The 16,637-nt window shown below is 38.4% G+C and overlaps 1 protein-coding gene across 6 annotated transcripts in view; it reads left to right on the top strand.

The window, feature by feature from the left end:
- Positions 1–7,246: 7,246 nt before the first annotated feature.
- Positions 7,247–16,637, top strand: part of CACNA2D1 (calcium voltage-gated channel auxiliary subunit alpha2delta 1) — a 699,121-nt gene continuing 689,730 nt past the window's right edge. For all 6 annotated transcript variants that reach the window (XM_063448181.1, XM_063448183.1, XM_063448182.1 and 3 more), the window contains exon 1: positions 7,247–7,681. In XM_063448181.1, coding sequence (XP_063304251.1) covers positions 7,587–7,681 — 95 coding nt within the window. In that variant the 5' untranslated portion in view covers positions 7,247–7,586. The remainder of the gene's footprint in view (positions 7,682–16,637) is intronic.

Below are 16,637 nucleotides of genomic sequence, written 5' to 3'. Positions count from 1 at the left end.
GCTCTCATACAATAACAGAACAAATCTGTTCACCTAAGGTTCTGCAATGTGGTGAGTCGAAGTTCTTCCACTAACCTGATCGGGCCGAAATCTGGTCAAATTGCAGTTGGATCCAAAATCAATCTCCAAGTCTACACCTTTATATATGAATTAATTTAAAAGGGAATAACATCATAGCTATGTTAATGGCATACATTTTCAACATTTCTTTGCTTTGAAACTAAACACTAACACCACTTCTTACTACTGACATAAATAACCATGCTGCTGCTGAACTAAGGTATGCTTAGAATTCAGTTTAACCCCTTAAGGACCAAACTTCTGGAATAAAAGGGAATCATGACGTGTCAGACATGTCATGTGTCCTTAAGGGGTTAAAGATCCATGGCATTTACTAACAAAACATGTGCTGCAGGCTGGCTTCCAAACATAAGTGATGGATCTAACACGTAAAGAATGCATGTATAAGCTACGGTATGTATAATTTTCTACAATTTCTAATTGATTTTTAATATGAATTTTTTGGTCAAAGAAATAAGACGGAAAAAAAAAGATATTTTGGAGTACTGTTTCTTTTTCTTTTTTACAGGCTTTGGTTTTCAGATTTGTTCCCCTTTTTTATTACTAGTCAATCTGCTGGACCAATATATAGTTATGAGGTTGTTTCCTAATAGAAATAACCCCTTTGGGCTCTTGTGAGGGGCCTTATATTTATAGGAACCTTTTACTAATTGGAACAGCAGTAAAACACAATCTGCCTCTTGTGAAGTCATTGTTTTTGATGACTTGTTTCCAATCAGGTGTTTCTCACAAAGAAGTATTGGAACACACCAACAATGATACCCAAAGAGAAGCATTGAAACCAATCTGCTATAGTTTAAGTGAGTTAGACAGGAAGCCCTCCTGGCTGTCTGCTTGACAGCTGGAAGGTGTTAGTTCCTAAGGGGATTTCTAAAAGTGCTGATTTATCTTGAAATCACCATTTCTATAAAATAAGCCTGCAGGGACATGCAGTTAACTCCTACACTACTTGATTCAGGGAATCAATGTTTCACATGTGCCCATGTTTAAAGTCAGTATGTTTTCCTGACCAACAATTATTATATATAATTGTTTTGTATTATTAATACACTAAAATGTATGTTAGGAACACAATAATGCATTGTGCTAAGGGCCTCTATCATTTCAGATCAACCTCTAGTGTGCCTGTATCTATCCTTAGTGCATGTGGCCCTCTCAAAAGGGTCCCTGTTCAGTCTGCTTTTTGACTAGGCTCGAACTAGCCAACGGACAAACCAGCAAATGCACAGTGGGCTGCAATGGCCAGTGGCCGATGTTAACAGGGAGGATCAGGGGCGGGGCCTGACCGCAGAGCCGAATGGTCGTGTCTCCCTGGGGCTCCGCACCAAACGACTAAATAAGCCTAAAATATTGCCTACTCCAACGGAGAAAAGTCACAAAACTGACCCTAACAAGACACATGAAACGGGGACTCACCTGGGGACATCACTCATGAAGCACACCCGGACGGAATCTCCATCCTGGCTCCTGCGGCCTACATAAACGACTGGCGCAAGGGAGACGGCCGCTCCCCCACCGCCATCACAATCTACGGAAACTATGCAGAGCCCACGTTCCCCCCCCTATGGACCGGCGGGGGTTATCCCGGTCCGCACAGCAATGGCTCGCAAGTCGCAATATATCCCGACGACCCAAAGAGGCATACTCCCCGACCGCAAGATGGAGGGGGAGGAACACGCGCCTAAAATGGCGCCCTACCAGCCACTACATGAGCGGATAGACGCATTATTCCAGCGCTTCTGGGAGATGCTGGAGCGGCGGACGCCTCAACCGTCGCCTGCCTCCAGAAAGAAGGTGAGGGAGAGCGGGAGAGCGGGCCGGACCAACCCCTCCCCGGGCGCAGCAACGAAAATTGCACGCAAAGGCAAGGGCCCATCTAGGCCGAAGGTCATGAGGCTCACGCCTCTTGGGCACAAGCCACACCGCCGGGGGGCCACACACCGCAGGCGGTGGAAAAACATCGGGCCCCTCCGTAGCGTCCGCCAAGGAAAAGACCCGGCCTTTCAGAGCTCCCGAGTCTGTGGCCCAACAGTGCCGACCATTATTAAGGCCTGGAGCGGGGGAGAGGCTATACACCACCCGTACACCCGTGCCACTCACCGATACCCTCGGATGCTGTCTCGAGCAATGCCCAGCAGAGGTATTGGCTGACCGACCCCAAGGCCGTGAACCTCCCCCCCCTGCACATGCCGGGCAGCAGAGAACTGACACGATACCTACCTAAAGATCACTCTCACTCCTAACTCCAGCAAACTACCGTCCGCGGCAGCTGCCCTGCTAAGCTGATAACGGGGGGACAAGACGCTCCAACCAGATCAACGGAGAGACCTCCTAGCACCTGTTCCTGGACCTAAACATCGGTCGTTAAACTGCCGTAATAAAGTCAGATGCTCCCTGGATGTGCAGGCCCCCACACGTTTAACCTGCAGCCCTCAAACACCAGAGTACATACCCCACGGCAGTGCACATGCGGGTTGCCGATACAGGAGGACTTGACCAGGTTATACCTTTAGGCAGTTCGATGCCTCTCAGGGGACCCATCCTGCACAATGCATGACTATGTTATACTTTTGTTTTGCCTCTTTATATGTTCAGTAATTAATCTGTCTCTCCACGATAACCTAGTATGCCTCAGCCTGACATCACTACTCAGCTATGTGAGATACAGCTAAACACGTGTGAAGGTTTAAATATAGGCTAGCCTTATGCATTTCATTTCTTGTTACAATCTTGAGGCACACAGCTTATTGCATGTACCTGCAAACGTAGTAAGCTCATCCATACACTAAGTTGACATACATAAATGAATAACAGCGTAACCGAATGAATATAATTCAGTCCCTCAATTGATCTATGTGTAGCCTCGCTAGGTACTTCAACTGTAAATATACCTATGACTATGACAATTTGCAAACATGCATGCCTGGTAGCACACTGAGCGAATAGCTAGCTAATATATGGAATGTTGTTTTATTTCAAATCTTGCTTTATATTATAACCTTATATACTCGAAGTTCGCATGGCACCCACAAACATGCACTCACATATGCGTTGGACATATTTCCTGGCCTGAATACATAGATTAACTATGATCTAGCATATGCCACTAGACAGATCTTATCTTAGATTGACAGGCCAGTCAACATGCCCTAACTGATATACGACTGCTGCCTGCCAGATAGCTGTATACTACATGACAAGCTTGCCTTAGCGATTCCACTGTACTTTTTATGTTTTAGTATCAATACTATGCGCCTCTCGGTGACCAAGAGGCAATGGTTTAGCCTGCCTAACATTTAAACTCTACTTGACCAATAGCCTAATGTCGCATATTCCCTAAGTTTGATTCATGACTTGTACTTTAAACCTATAGATTAGCGACAAATATTATTATATGTGTTATTTATTCTCTGGAAAGCATGTTTAATATAATCGTTTAGTTCAAACTACCTTCATAACTGCTACTTTATGCGTGTTATTAACTTTTTGAAAGCTTGCTTAATATAAAATATAAAATGAGGCTGCCATTCGAAGGAGATGTACTACTGTGTTAAAGTGATCCCACTCTGTATAAATACTGTGCATCCCCTCTTCTCGATTCTGTACCCCATTCAACTCCTGCCTCAATAAAAGAAAGATTGACAAAAAAAAAACAGGGAGGATCAAGGGATCACCCCCCCCCCCCCCTGCAGAGAGATCTCTGTGATTTCAAAGCGGTTCTTCACTTCTTCAACAGTATCAGAGCATTGCCGCTGATTACAGACCACATCTCTCCCCATACCCCACAGACCCTTTCCCCATACTCCATAACCACTACCACCACCATACACTACAGCCTGTATCTCCAAACATACTACATTCCCTAACACCCACACATTCTACAGGGAGAAAAATGCTCAGAATGACACAAAATGAAAGAAGCACCAGTCTGTTGCTGTAGTAGAAGAAAGAATTGGGTTACAATCATCAACAGTATTTATGTCCACTCTATATGGAGAAGGTAGTTAAATACAGGGATTCATATTGGCATGTGAAAGCATAAGGAGAAGGAAGTGAGGTAGCTGGTTGCATGAGAAGGGTTAATATGGGAATTAATATGGGGCTTATCCCTGGTGCATAACTGCACAAGAGTTAATAGTATAAGTATAAATGAGGAAAGAGGGCTTGAAAATGTCAGGGCCTGGGTAAATGGGGAGGTCTGTTATTCGGTCATTTATTTTTATGATAGCTAATGGAGCTGTGTGAACTTGGCATTCAGTATTTTTAAAAGGTGAATAAAAATGCACCATTAATTTGTCCTGTGTTTGTGATGCTTTACGAGCATTTTTGGCGTTTTGGATTTGTAGATATTGCTATTTACATTTTTATCAAACCCCACCCACTTTCCACCCCATTTTGTTAAATTTTAAAAACAAATACACCATTCGCCTTGTGTTGCTTTTGTGATCCAAACATCAACATTTGTACCACTTTGGTTTTTAGAGATATTGCGCATTAGATTTGCTCAAACTTTGCCCACTTTCTACCCCATGTTATTACAATTTAAAAACATATACGCCATTTGCTTTTGCTGCGTTTGTGCAGATTTTTTGCCTCAAAAATCAATGCTTGTGCCACTTTCCGAGATATTGTTCATTACATTTGCTCAAACACCGCCCATTTGGTTTATGAAATATTGCACTTTTTTTTGCATGCTTTTAAATTTTAAAACATATACTATTTGTTTTTGCTGTGCCTGTGCTGATTTATGCCACAAAAATGAAGGTTTGTGCCACTTTGGTTTTGGAGATATTGTGCATTAGATTTACTTGAGTCCTTTCCACCCCATGTTATTGCATTTGAAAAATGAATACACTTTATGATTGTGCCAGGCTTGTGCTGATTTGTGCTACAAAAACCATGCCCACTTTTCACCCCATGTTATTAAATTTTAGAAGCAAATACACAATTTGTTTGCTGCATAAAATCAATGTTACTGAGATATTGCACATTGGATTTGATCAAAGCCACCCTCTTTCCAACTACATGTAATTAAGTTGTAAAAACAGATGCACTATTCTTTTATGCAGATTTGGGCATAAAAAAATAATTTTGAAATATTGTGCATTGTATTTGATGAAACCCAGCCTGCTTTGCACCCATGTTATTACATGTGTGTACAAATGTTCCATTTGTTTGTGACTCAAAAAAAAAAAGAAAGATATTCTAGGCCATGCAACCTTAATCTCCACCCAGTTTGCCCTTTGAACCCCTTGTAATTAATCACGAATAGAAATACATTATTGTGCTGGTCTGGGCTAATTTTTGGGTGTTTTTAGGTTTAAACCAGCCAGGGATTAACATTGCATCAGAAGTTTAATGTGACATTAATGCGACATATACGGATGTTTATTGAAGCTTAAATGATTATTCCAAGCACCATTACCACTCAGTGATTTGACGTGGATATGGTGCTAGGATTTTGTTTTAGCACTGTTTTGTAGTGTGTTGGCTTTGAAGCCAGGACTGCCCTGGCCCAGGTCTCCACTCAGTGATTTGAAGTGGATTTGGTGCTAGGATTATATATTAGCACTCTTTTGTAGTGTAATGGTTATGATTCCAGGAGTGCCCTGTCTTCAGTAATGGAACAAACCATTTAGCACTAGTTTACCCCTTACCTGTGTCCCCAACATGCTCCAAAGCTCCCTGGTGGTCTAGTAACACGCTTTTGGCTTTTGCAGAGCTGCAGAAGCTGGAAGTCAAAACCATTGCCATTCTTTGGCTGAAAATGACTGACATTCTAAACAATTACATTTGCACAGAATTGACATGAGCCACCCTGGATCTCTAGTCCTGGGCCGGCTGATGACATGCTAATGAAGCTGCCAGACGTGGGGTTACACCTCTAGCAGCAGAGGGGTTAAACTTTGTGCTGTTTTGTAGAAAAACACTTCATATACAGACTCTTGGCACCTTAACCACTTTAGATCAAGGAGTTGTCACCCTGTGTATGCCATATTAAATTAATATTACATATCTGGTGTGATATTAACCACCTAATTGCCACATTAAACATTCTGGTGCAGTGGTAATCCCTCGTCTCCTATATTTACCTCTTAAAAACACCCGCAAATTGGCACAGACCAGCAAAATATGCATATACATTTACGAATAATTGCATGGAGTGCAAAGTGCAAAATGGGTGGAGATTGAGGTCACATAGTCTAAAATATGTATAATATCTCAGAAGCCATAACTACACAAATATTATTTTACGAGACATAAATCAGCACAAACAAATGGTACATTTGTATTCACATTTTAATTACATGGGTGCAAAGTGGGTGCAGATTAATCAAATATAATGTGCAATGTCTCTGAAACTAAAGTGGCACAGACATTCATTTTTGCAGCACAAACAACTGATGCATTTTTATTCACCTTTTGAAAACATGGGATGTCAACTTCACACAGCTGGCTAATGGGAGTTCTTTGTGTTTTAATACCTTCCATTAATATGAATCCCTGCTAGATTAGTATGTCACTGGTCAGTAACAAGTTACCTTGCAACATAGTATCACAGACATCACATTGACTTGTAATGAGCATCCCATTGCTGAGATCTAAAACGTCGGACCGAGCCGTGGGGAATACAATACTCGTCTAAAACATGAATTATTATTATTATTTAGTTTTAATTATGTTGTTATTGCAATGTAAAATGTGACCAGATGCATCTGTCTGTATTTGAAAAGTTCATTGTTTTAGCCAATAAAAAGTATACGCGAGGACTTGCACTGTCCACATCGGGCCTGAGTCAAGTCCTTGTATGGAGAAGTGTGCCTAGACTGACAGGCAGCAGCATCTGACAACAAGCAGACTAAGGCACTGACTGCTCTTATCCCATGTAGATCAGCATGGCTGCTAGGTTGGTAATGTGAAAACAATAGGGCCGCTGCGGTACAGGAATAATTACGGTAATGCAGGGCTGGAGGCACAGACTGTCTGATGTACAGCAGTCACAGAGACTGTGGGGAGGAAAAAAAAGTCTGCGAGTTGTCCATTGATACATCTCATCAGTAAAGTTCCACCCTGTGGTCCTCGAGCAGGGCGTGGTGTAGTGTCAGCTGTGATTGAGCTCCACACAGTGCACTTTAACTTCTCAGTGCCTGATCAGAGCCAGGAGCCTCCCTTCACTCCTCCCTTGCAACTTACCCACCTCATCCTCCCTCCCCTTCTCTGCCACCGGGGGAATAAATCAGAAAAGGAAACGGAGAGAGGGAGAAGCTGTGTGAGCTGAGATCTGTTACTAAAGTATCACTGATGGCGGCTGATCAGATCTGGCTGCCAGTTTAAGTGAATGGTTTGATTAGACTCAGCACAGTTTCCCTTATCGCCGCCTGGATTTTAGTATTTTTTTCTTTTCCTCATAATTATTATTATATATTTTTTTATTTTTATTATTTTTATACCCATATACCCGTAGATTCTTTCTGGATAGGAGATTTGCCTGTTAGATTGTGAAGATGGCTGCATCCTGGTTACTAATCTTTAGTCTGACACTTTTCCATACCTTGTTGATATGCCCTTCAACAGAAGAATACTTCCCCCCTCCTTTAACGTAAGTACCAGAGTTCTAATGACACATTCTAATCCACAGTGACCTGGAGGGGAGTGGGTGGGGGACGGTTATTGTTCCTTTATCCCAGCATCCATGTGATCACGTCAGATTCTGTTTGTTTGTAAGCAAATGTGAGTCTGCTTCTTTCCTGCATTTAGCTTTTTATTTTCAATCTGATTTTTCTGCCTTTTATTCTGGTGGTGAGACAGGCCCCGAGTGCGTTGCTGGTTGGTCCGGGGAATTTGCAAGAGGGCACAAACTCAGCTCCTAACTCTATATATAAATCAGCTGAGCTGGGAATAAAGTTTCGCACGTCCCTTTTTAGGGGAAGGTCAGGCTTGCTGCCTGGAAGAGAGCCATCCGTTATATGTTCTAGGACTATAAAAGTTGTTCTGAGCAGACATTGCTTTTTCTTCTTGAATGTCAGTGTGCTGTACTGTATTCTCCCTGTCAGAATGGTAACTGAACCAAACCCTGTGCTTATCAAGCACGCCTGTTTTGACAGTTGTTGCTTCCTGGAGAGAAAAAAAAAAGAGAGAAACCAGGAATCTCTGCTGTCTGTAGTCATAAATCATGCATGTGTCTAGGATAGACGTAACACTGAGATGTCAGTTTTTCTTTCTTGTCTATTGAGGGGGTTATTGACAGTGAGTGAGTGTGTGTGTGTGTGTATAAATGTGAGTGTGGGGGGACACACACACACTGCTAGATGTGGCATGCCACTGTCCACTGAGTGTCACTAAGTGTGACTCCACTCAATGCAATAGGATCGAATTGAAACAAAAAAACAAGTGGCCGAGCCACTGAGAGAGTCCCTGAGAGGAAGTGTGGTAAAACAATGAATGCACTTATCTAAAGCTAGAGCCCTGTCTCTGCTGAGCTCTTTATAGTGTGTGTTGGCTTTGCTCAGACTGGTGCGGCAGAATGAAGCTGGGTTTTTAGTGGTTGTCAGTACTACATTGTGTCCAATTAGTGCTCCTTGTGTGCTGTTATAAATGGATCCAGTTCTCAGGGTCCGTTCCATTATGTATCCGACCAAGAATAATTGGCAGCACACACAAGTACTTGCCTAGTACGCACGGCAGAGAAAGATTTTAGCCTTCAAAGATATACAGCAGACAAGATCTTGGAATCGTGTCTGTCCTGCTAACCTTACTGTACCTGGCAATGTTAACCATCTCAGTGCTGTAGGTGGGAGAACAAAGAATCAGTACAATCCTTATAACCTCATTGCACAGACCTGTATCTAGAATAAATAAAACAGGCGTTCATTGAAAAAAAAAAAAAAAAAAAAAGCATTGTAAACAATGAGCCGATAATCTAATGAAGTTGAATTATCCGACCTATAGGATTTATCATATTGCCCATTTGGATTGAGGTGGGGGCTTTGCAATGCATAGATGATCATGTGACAGGTGGGAAATGTGTCCCAGGTTCATAATAAGTTACAGAGTAATCAAACCTCAAGAGTGTTCTTCATTCTTAGTGCTGGTATCTTCCGATTTATATGCCAGTAGAACATTAAATTTTCATACAATGTTGTGATAAATATTTACTATATTCCTGAGGAGGTGCTGTCTCCAAATCTATCCAATATTTACTTAGTCCATTGTCAGAATTACTGGAGAACACCCAGATTGTCCCTTGGCTTAATAACAGCATTGCATTATAAAGGTTAGGGTGTATAAAACCAAACTTGATTGACCTTAATAAGTACAGTGGCAAGTATTGATATTCAAAACATTACGATTCAGATTAATAATGCATATATATTAACTTCATATGTAATAATCTGCCAATGATGCTTTTCAGTTTACATAATTAAGCTCTTACAAGCACCAATGAGAGGAATATTGCATGTGTGTGTGTGTGTGTGTGTGTGTGTGTGTGTGTGTGTGTGTGTGTGTGTGTGTGTGAGAGAGAGAGAGAATGTATGTTTATCTGTGTGGAATGAGGTTGTGTATATTGTGTATATAATGAATGGTTAAATATACAATTATATTTATAGCCCACCATGTAATAAGTATTTATGGAAGAAACATTATATACACACTCACAGACACACACATATATTTATTATTATTTTATTATTTATTATTATTTTTATTTTTTTACCTTTGTATGTATACTTGCAACCATTCAAGGATATGCTAAATTTTATTATGCTGATTTTAATTTTTAAATGTGTTTATTTTTCATTGAGCACATTTATATAAATGATAGGCTGTTCATTTCAGGAATGAATTGTTTGCAGCACTATTTTAAAATTAATTTGATCTATCCTTATAATGCTAATCAAATAAGTGGTTATTTTATTTATCCTATATTAAAATGTGCTTTGAAATAAAATACATAAATAAATGTAAATAGATTTCATTTCTAGTTAATGCTGAGTAAACACTGGTCATTTTTGCTTGATGACTCTGTGGTTTCAAAGAACAGGTGGTGCTTTAGCACATATTCTCCCTTAACTTAAGCTGTTGAGTCATCTCCTGTCAAGTGCTAAACCTTCCCTCTAATAATTGACAATATATGTATAAAACCCCAAGCAATGGGTATACGACAAGTATATGAAATTACAAATAAAACATTAAATATATATATGTATTATGCAATTTAATATTTAAAATTAATATTGATAAATATATTGCACTTTAAAAATATTTATCACCTAAATGTAAAATCCACCAATATATCCACTGACACATCCTGATATAAAACATATATATTTTACATGAGAAGTTGAAACAGTTTGGGTATAGTTAACCAGTGCAACTAATGGAAATGGTCCACATGTTATTGTTTAATATGTCATCTGTAGTTAGAGGTGCAGGTGACATCCATCCATACAGACAAATCCTCCTTAAAATACATTGCATGCATTTTTGTAGAATTGTTTGACATTTTCTATAAATTAGAGCATTATCAGGATGAACATGTCTGTATAAGTGGGGGCAGGTGTTATTCTATATTGGAAATTGGCTGTCCAAATAAAATGTACATGTTTGTCATTGATTTTTGTCTCTTTTTTGTAATTTAATGACAATGGACACAGGGGAGCAAAGCAAACAATATGATGTGAAATATTTAATGCCACAGAACTACAGAAAAGCTGTTCTAGTAGCACAGTGTTTTGTACATTGCTGATACAGTTTTTTTATGTGCAACCTAGCTTCTTCCTACTTTTACTTGCTAATTGTAAATGTAATTGTGAATCTCCATTTTCAGCTCTTGGCTGTTTTTCAAGTCGTGAAAGAAGCTAACATCTAAAATTGAGCCTTTTAGTTTGTTTTTATTTTTGGTTTTGTAATATATATTGACTATATATAATTTGTATTTCCCTGATATTTTCTAGCACATCAGAACTTAAAAACAAAAATATGTACATAGCGTTAGCAAATTGTTCAAATAAATATTTCTATATGTTTTGATAATATTCTGGTAGACAACATTCCAGGTTTAACACTCATAATATATTTGCTACTAAAACCTCATTGTGTATGTATAAAGTGTATATAATTTTATATAATATAAGGGAAATAGTCACACAGATCTTAATATATAGAATTTAAAATGTGTATATATATACATGTACATGTAGGAAGTGACATCTGAATAAACATTTAGTTATACACACTGAAATAGTCATAGTGTAACTATGATTGTATATGGGTTTCACAAAATGCACAAATCAAAAATATGTTAAATTAGATATTTAATTATAATTATAGTTTTTTTGCATCAGCACGTTAATCTGGATGTGTAAGACTATATTATTGAAACAGAGTATGGAATTATTGTATTATGGCGATGTCTGTTTTTTTTTTAAATTAGTAAAGTCCCATTTACATTTTTATAGAGGCACATGGAAATCAAAAGGATTTTAATTTAATATGTGTCAAACTGTCTGAAAATTGTCATTAGCTGACTGTCCATTGGAAGATCCAGTGTAAGACATTCGTCCCAGTAGTGGCACGTAAAGAGTTACTTATCAACCCAAAAATTAAATACAAAAATGTCAATGTGTTTTTCACATGATGTGTGAAATATTTTTTTTTTTTAATTATTATACAATATATTGCTTCTTATATGGCTACTTTATAAAATGTATTTTCTAGTTTGCTGATTTTTTCAGATACCTTATTTATTAAATGGCATCTCATGAAATGCTTTATTAAGGAATTGATGTAGTTTGTTGAGTAAGAGTGGAAGATGATTCTAGCTTCAGTTTTTACAGGCTGCTGGTTATTTTTCAAACAAAATATAACAATGCAATCTATTAGAATCCCATTGTGTGTTGGTGCATGTGTTTACATACCTAGAACAGTACTAGAAATTAGAGATTAATTATATCTACAAATATATCCAATGCAAAGACCATTAGTAATTTATAAAAGCAGCACACTGTTACTCAGAATAATCTGATTAGCAGATCTGTCTAATTTGCATGAAGATCCCTCAGGGTAGACATTGAGCATGTGTTACTTTAGACAGTTATACATCACCACACTAAGAAATCAATCACTGGACTTGTCTGTAAATGTACTGCTTTAAAAGACATTTTGATGCCTTTGCCTGTGAATTTTCTGAAACAGGTCCAATCTCTGGCTAGTGATCTGCTATTTTCTTGGCTTAATAACAGTGCTTTTTACCTTACATGAACTAATTCTATAGAGGATAACAAGAATCTCATCTATATTAACTGTTTGATTGATGTATATGTGTTTGCCTAACTGTTACACAAATAATGAACAGGTTATGGACAAAAAAATAATGTTACAATTCATACTTTTATGCTAGAATATTCCGGTGGTTTTATTATAATTTTTTTAATTTGCGCCATGCATTTTTTGTATTTATTGCTGTCATCAAAATTTGGTACCTAAAATATCTTATTAAAAGACATAATGCTCTGTTTATATAGCTTTCTCAACCGTCTTATTTGTTGTTGTTAAATGAATGGGACATTCCATTTTGGAATAGGAACCTGGAACACTATTTACAACAGCCTAAAAAGCCACTGCTCCTTAAAGGGTTGAAAACATAAGGAAGAAATATATTCATATGTCAGTGAATTGCATAAACTTTCATAATATTAATTTCATGGATTATTATTATCATTTTATTATTTATATAGCGCCATCAGATTCTGTAGCGATGTACAATGGCTGGTTGCAGAAAAGTAAATTTCATACAAAAAATAAATATAAGTCTCTACTTTTGTTTGATTATCTTCAGGCAATGGAGGATGGATATACAGCTGACTATAAATTAAGTCAGGATTGTATTCAGTGCATTATTCCTTGTGCTGGTTTTTGTTTGTTTATTAATGACAAGTTTTGCATACACTGAAGAGAACTATACTGTATTGAATGAGTTAAGGAGTATTCAGGGTGACTGCTTTGCAAATATAAGTATTCTGTGGACATTTTCTTCCACTGATATATTTTGGGGGGTTTTACAGTAAACTGTAGTGGACTGCAACATTTTGGCAATGAGACATACGTGTGTTTTGTTTCTGTTATTTTTGTATTATTTTTGGAAATTTCATTCTCAGATGACTGCAATACACTGTTTTATCCAACTAACATTTTCAAAATCACATTTCAAGGCCAATCATTCAGTTTTGTTGAGGTTAGGCATTTTTAATTTGCTTCCTACTAAATCTTTGAGTGTGTTTGTGTGTGGGGGTGTTTGTGTGTGTGTGTAAGTAAAGTAGCATCCAATTTATTTAAATCTTCACTATATGGATTTCTATTTAAAATCCAAAGATTTACATTAAAAATATAAGTACATCATTAATCATTTATATATGCAGTGCATTGTTTGTGATCATGTTTGTGTTTTGATTGCATTACTTTACACTTCATTTGCTTTATGCCTTATTCATTTCAATTATCATATATTTGTCAATGTAGAACTTTCAAGAGAAACTGACACTTCTTTAGAATTGACACCACATTAAAAATCATTTATTAACGGTGTTAACTTTTTTCATGATATTCTTTATTGTCCATATGCTCCATTTAAATGTTAAGTAAAGATTTAGCAAATGGCATGATAATTCTGTTACAGTACGACAAAGCATGGGCAGACGTAAATGAAGATGAGAGATATACATATTGTTCCATTTCTCATCTTCTCTGTTAAATGCAGACTGCCAGGTGCAACAGCCACAGTTTGTAACAATGACTGACATGGAGCTAAAAATGGAGATGCCCAGTTGCAAGATGTAGAGGTGTGGATTTCTACATTTAATCTTATTCACACCTCACAAATACATATTTGTCAATTATAAGGATAGCAATACCCTACATAATATTTCTTAGGTTACAGTTGCCATTAAAATACACAAAAATTTTAATGCAACTTGGCTTTCATCAATTGACTGCAGTAGGTCATAATTTCAAATTGGTTTTCATTGCATTAAAATGGAGACTTTAACTTAATGAAGCCTTTTTGGTGTTTTTATCATGCCCCTTTAGACTTACTGCTCAATTCTTTGAATTCTTTGTCATTCAGAAGTTAAATCACTTGTGTTTCTGCTTATGCAGCTCTAGCCACACCTCCCCTAACTCTGACTCATATATTTAATTTTCAGTCAGATCTTACAGCACAGTGTGTTTACTTTATACGTTCTAATTTCCTGCTGTTAATTTAACTTTATTCACACAAGAGACTCCTGAGGGCTTTAGCAGACAGTTTACAGAGCACGGGATAAGAAATTTTAAATGAAACAAACCGTGTGGTAAGGGAAGCTAAAAAAATATATTATTTTTCTCAAGAGGCATGTATGACAACACAGGCAGGGGAGGTTTGACTAGGGCTGCGTAAACAAAGTAATTTTTACACCAAATAGCAGTGAACTAAGCAGTGATAGTGCAGTGGCTTGATCTATACACCAAAGTTACTTTATTAAGCTAAAGCAGTTTTGGTGCTTAGAGTGTCCCTTTAAGGAAAAGTATTCATTTGCACTTCACTTATAAAGTCCAAGTGACCCAACCGCCAGTGTGTACGATTAATATTTTTAACATGATTTATTTTTTCTTGTGATATAACTGCAATTCGCCTCACCAACTTTAATCACTGTAGCATATCTAAAAAGATTTAACAAGTAAAGATACCAGTTGCATAAAACACCAACCTTTTAAAGAAACACGCCAAGCACTATAACCACTTGTCCTATCCCAGTGTAAGTGTCACACCACTTTAGAACTTACTGTTAAAATAGTTTGACAAATAACACCGTGATGGTCCCAGAGCACTCATGGCACTATAACCACCACAGCAGGTTTTCAGTATAATTGGAGCTTGGAGTGTTCATTTATGGAAGGTGTATTTACATGCTTGAAGTGGGCATAGACAGTGTAGAAAGCAGGGGCTACAATAGAAAAGAAGACCAAATGAGCTAACTTTTGTCTCTACTAACCCAAGGCTCAACAAATACCAGGTCGCCATGGCGACTCCAAATTTCACCTTGGCACCTGAGTTTCGTCAGCCCTTTAGGTAAGGTGACAACCCACAGGTGCATTGTAGGCGGTGAGTGAGGGAGCAGTAATCTTCCTGCAGGGAGATTCTCCAGCCCCGGGATCAATGCAGAGAATGCGCAGGGGAGCAGAGAAGAACTGCAGGAAGATTAACAAGCAGCCACATTGGACCCCAAGTGAAGCTTCCACTCCAGCTCTCCCAAAGGTAGGGAGGCTGAGTGGACTCAAATAAAAATAAAAATGTCAACTTCTGAGTGTGTGAGAAAATGTGTGTGTGTGTGTGTATGTCTAATTGTCAGTGTGTGTGTGTGTGTGTGTGTTTCTGACTGTCAGTGTTTGTATGTGTGTGTGTTTCTGACTGTCAGTGTGTGTCTGTGTGCGTGTGCATGCATCAGTGAGTGTGTGCGAGCATCAGAGAGTGTGTGTGTTTGCCATTGTGTGTGTCTGTCAGATTGAGAGTGTGTCTGTCAGAGTGTGTATCTGTCAGTGAGTGTATTTGTTTCGGTACCTGCCCCCTCTACGATCGCATTAAAAAAAGGTGCTTTTACTAACCTTTTTTTCCCACGTTGTGCCGGTTTTGCCGCTATTGGTCCTGCCTCTATAGTTGAGATCATCAATTTTTATGATCTCAGCTAAGTCAATGCTTTCCCCTAGGAAAGCATTGGTAGGATACTGTGCATTCACAGCAAAACACCATGCTGTGCCAATCAGCATCTCCTCATAAAGTTGCATTAAATCAATGCATCTCTATGGGGAACATTTAGCGCCTCAATGCAGAGCATGGAGGTACTGAAAGTAGTTGCTGCACACTGTGCAGGACTGACCCAGGTCTCTCTAGTGACCACTTGCTCTTTGTATAGACAGGAGCAAAACTTGTTGGGAACCATTAATTTAATAGATTAGTACGGGGCTTGACAAATTTGTTTGAAATCTAGAAGCCAGCTGAAAAAGTTAGGAGCCTTTTTTTTTTTTTAACTAACGTTTAATTTTCAACAAGCAAAATGCAATTTCCTAAAGGGACACTATATTCACCAGAACCACTACAGCTAAGTTGTTCTTATGTCTATAGACTGTCCCCGCTGGCTTTTCAATGTAAACACTGGTGGTTCTGATGAATATAGTGTCCCATTAGGAAACTGCATTTTGCTTGTTGAAAATTAAACGTTAGTTAAAAAAAACAGGCTCCTAACTTTTTCAGCTGGCTTCTAGATTTTAAACAAATTCGTCGAGCCCTGTACTAACCTATTCAATTAATGGTTCCCAACAAGTTTTGCTCCTGTCTAAACAAAGAGCAAGTGAAAGTGTGGGAACATATTGATATGTGTATGTCTAAATCAGAATATTGCACAACCATTTGAGATGACAGAAAGTATAGTATTGGTATGTATCTAAATGTTAAAGGACCACTCTAGTGCCAGGAAAGCATACTCGTTTTCCTGGCACTAGAGTGCCCTGAGGGTGCCCCCACC

Source organism: Pelobates fuscus, chromosome 3, assembly GCF_036172605.1.
Source record: "Pelobates fuscus isolate aPelFus1 chromosome 3, aPelFus1.pri, whole genome shotgun sequence".
NCBI classification, from domain to species: Eukaryota; Metazoa; Chordata; class Amphibia; order Anura; family Pelobatidae; genus Pelobates; species Pelobates fuscus.
The sequence above is the reverse complement of the archived record's forward strand: the minus strand, read 5'-3'. Positions and strand labels throughout refer to the sequence as shown.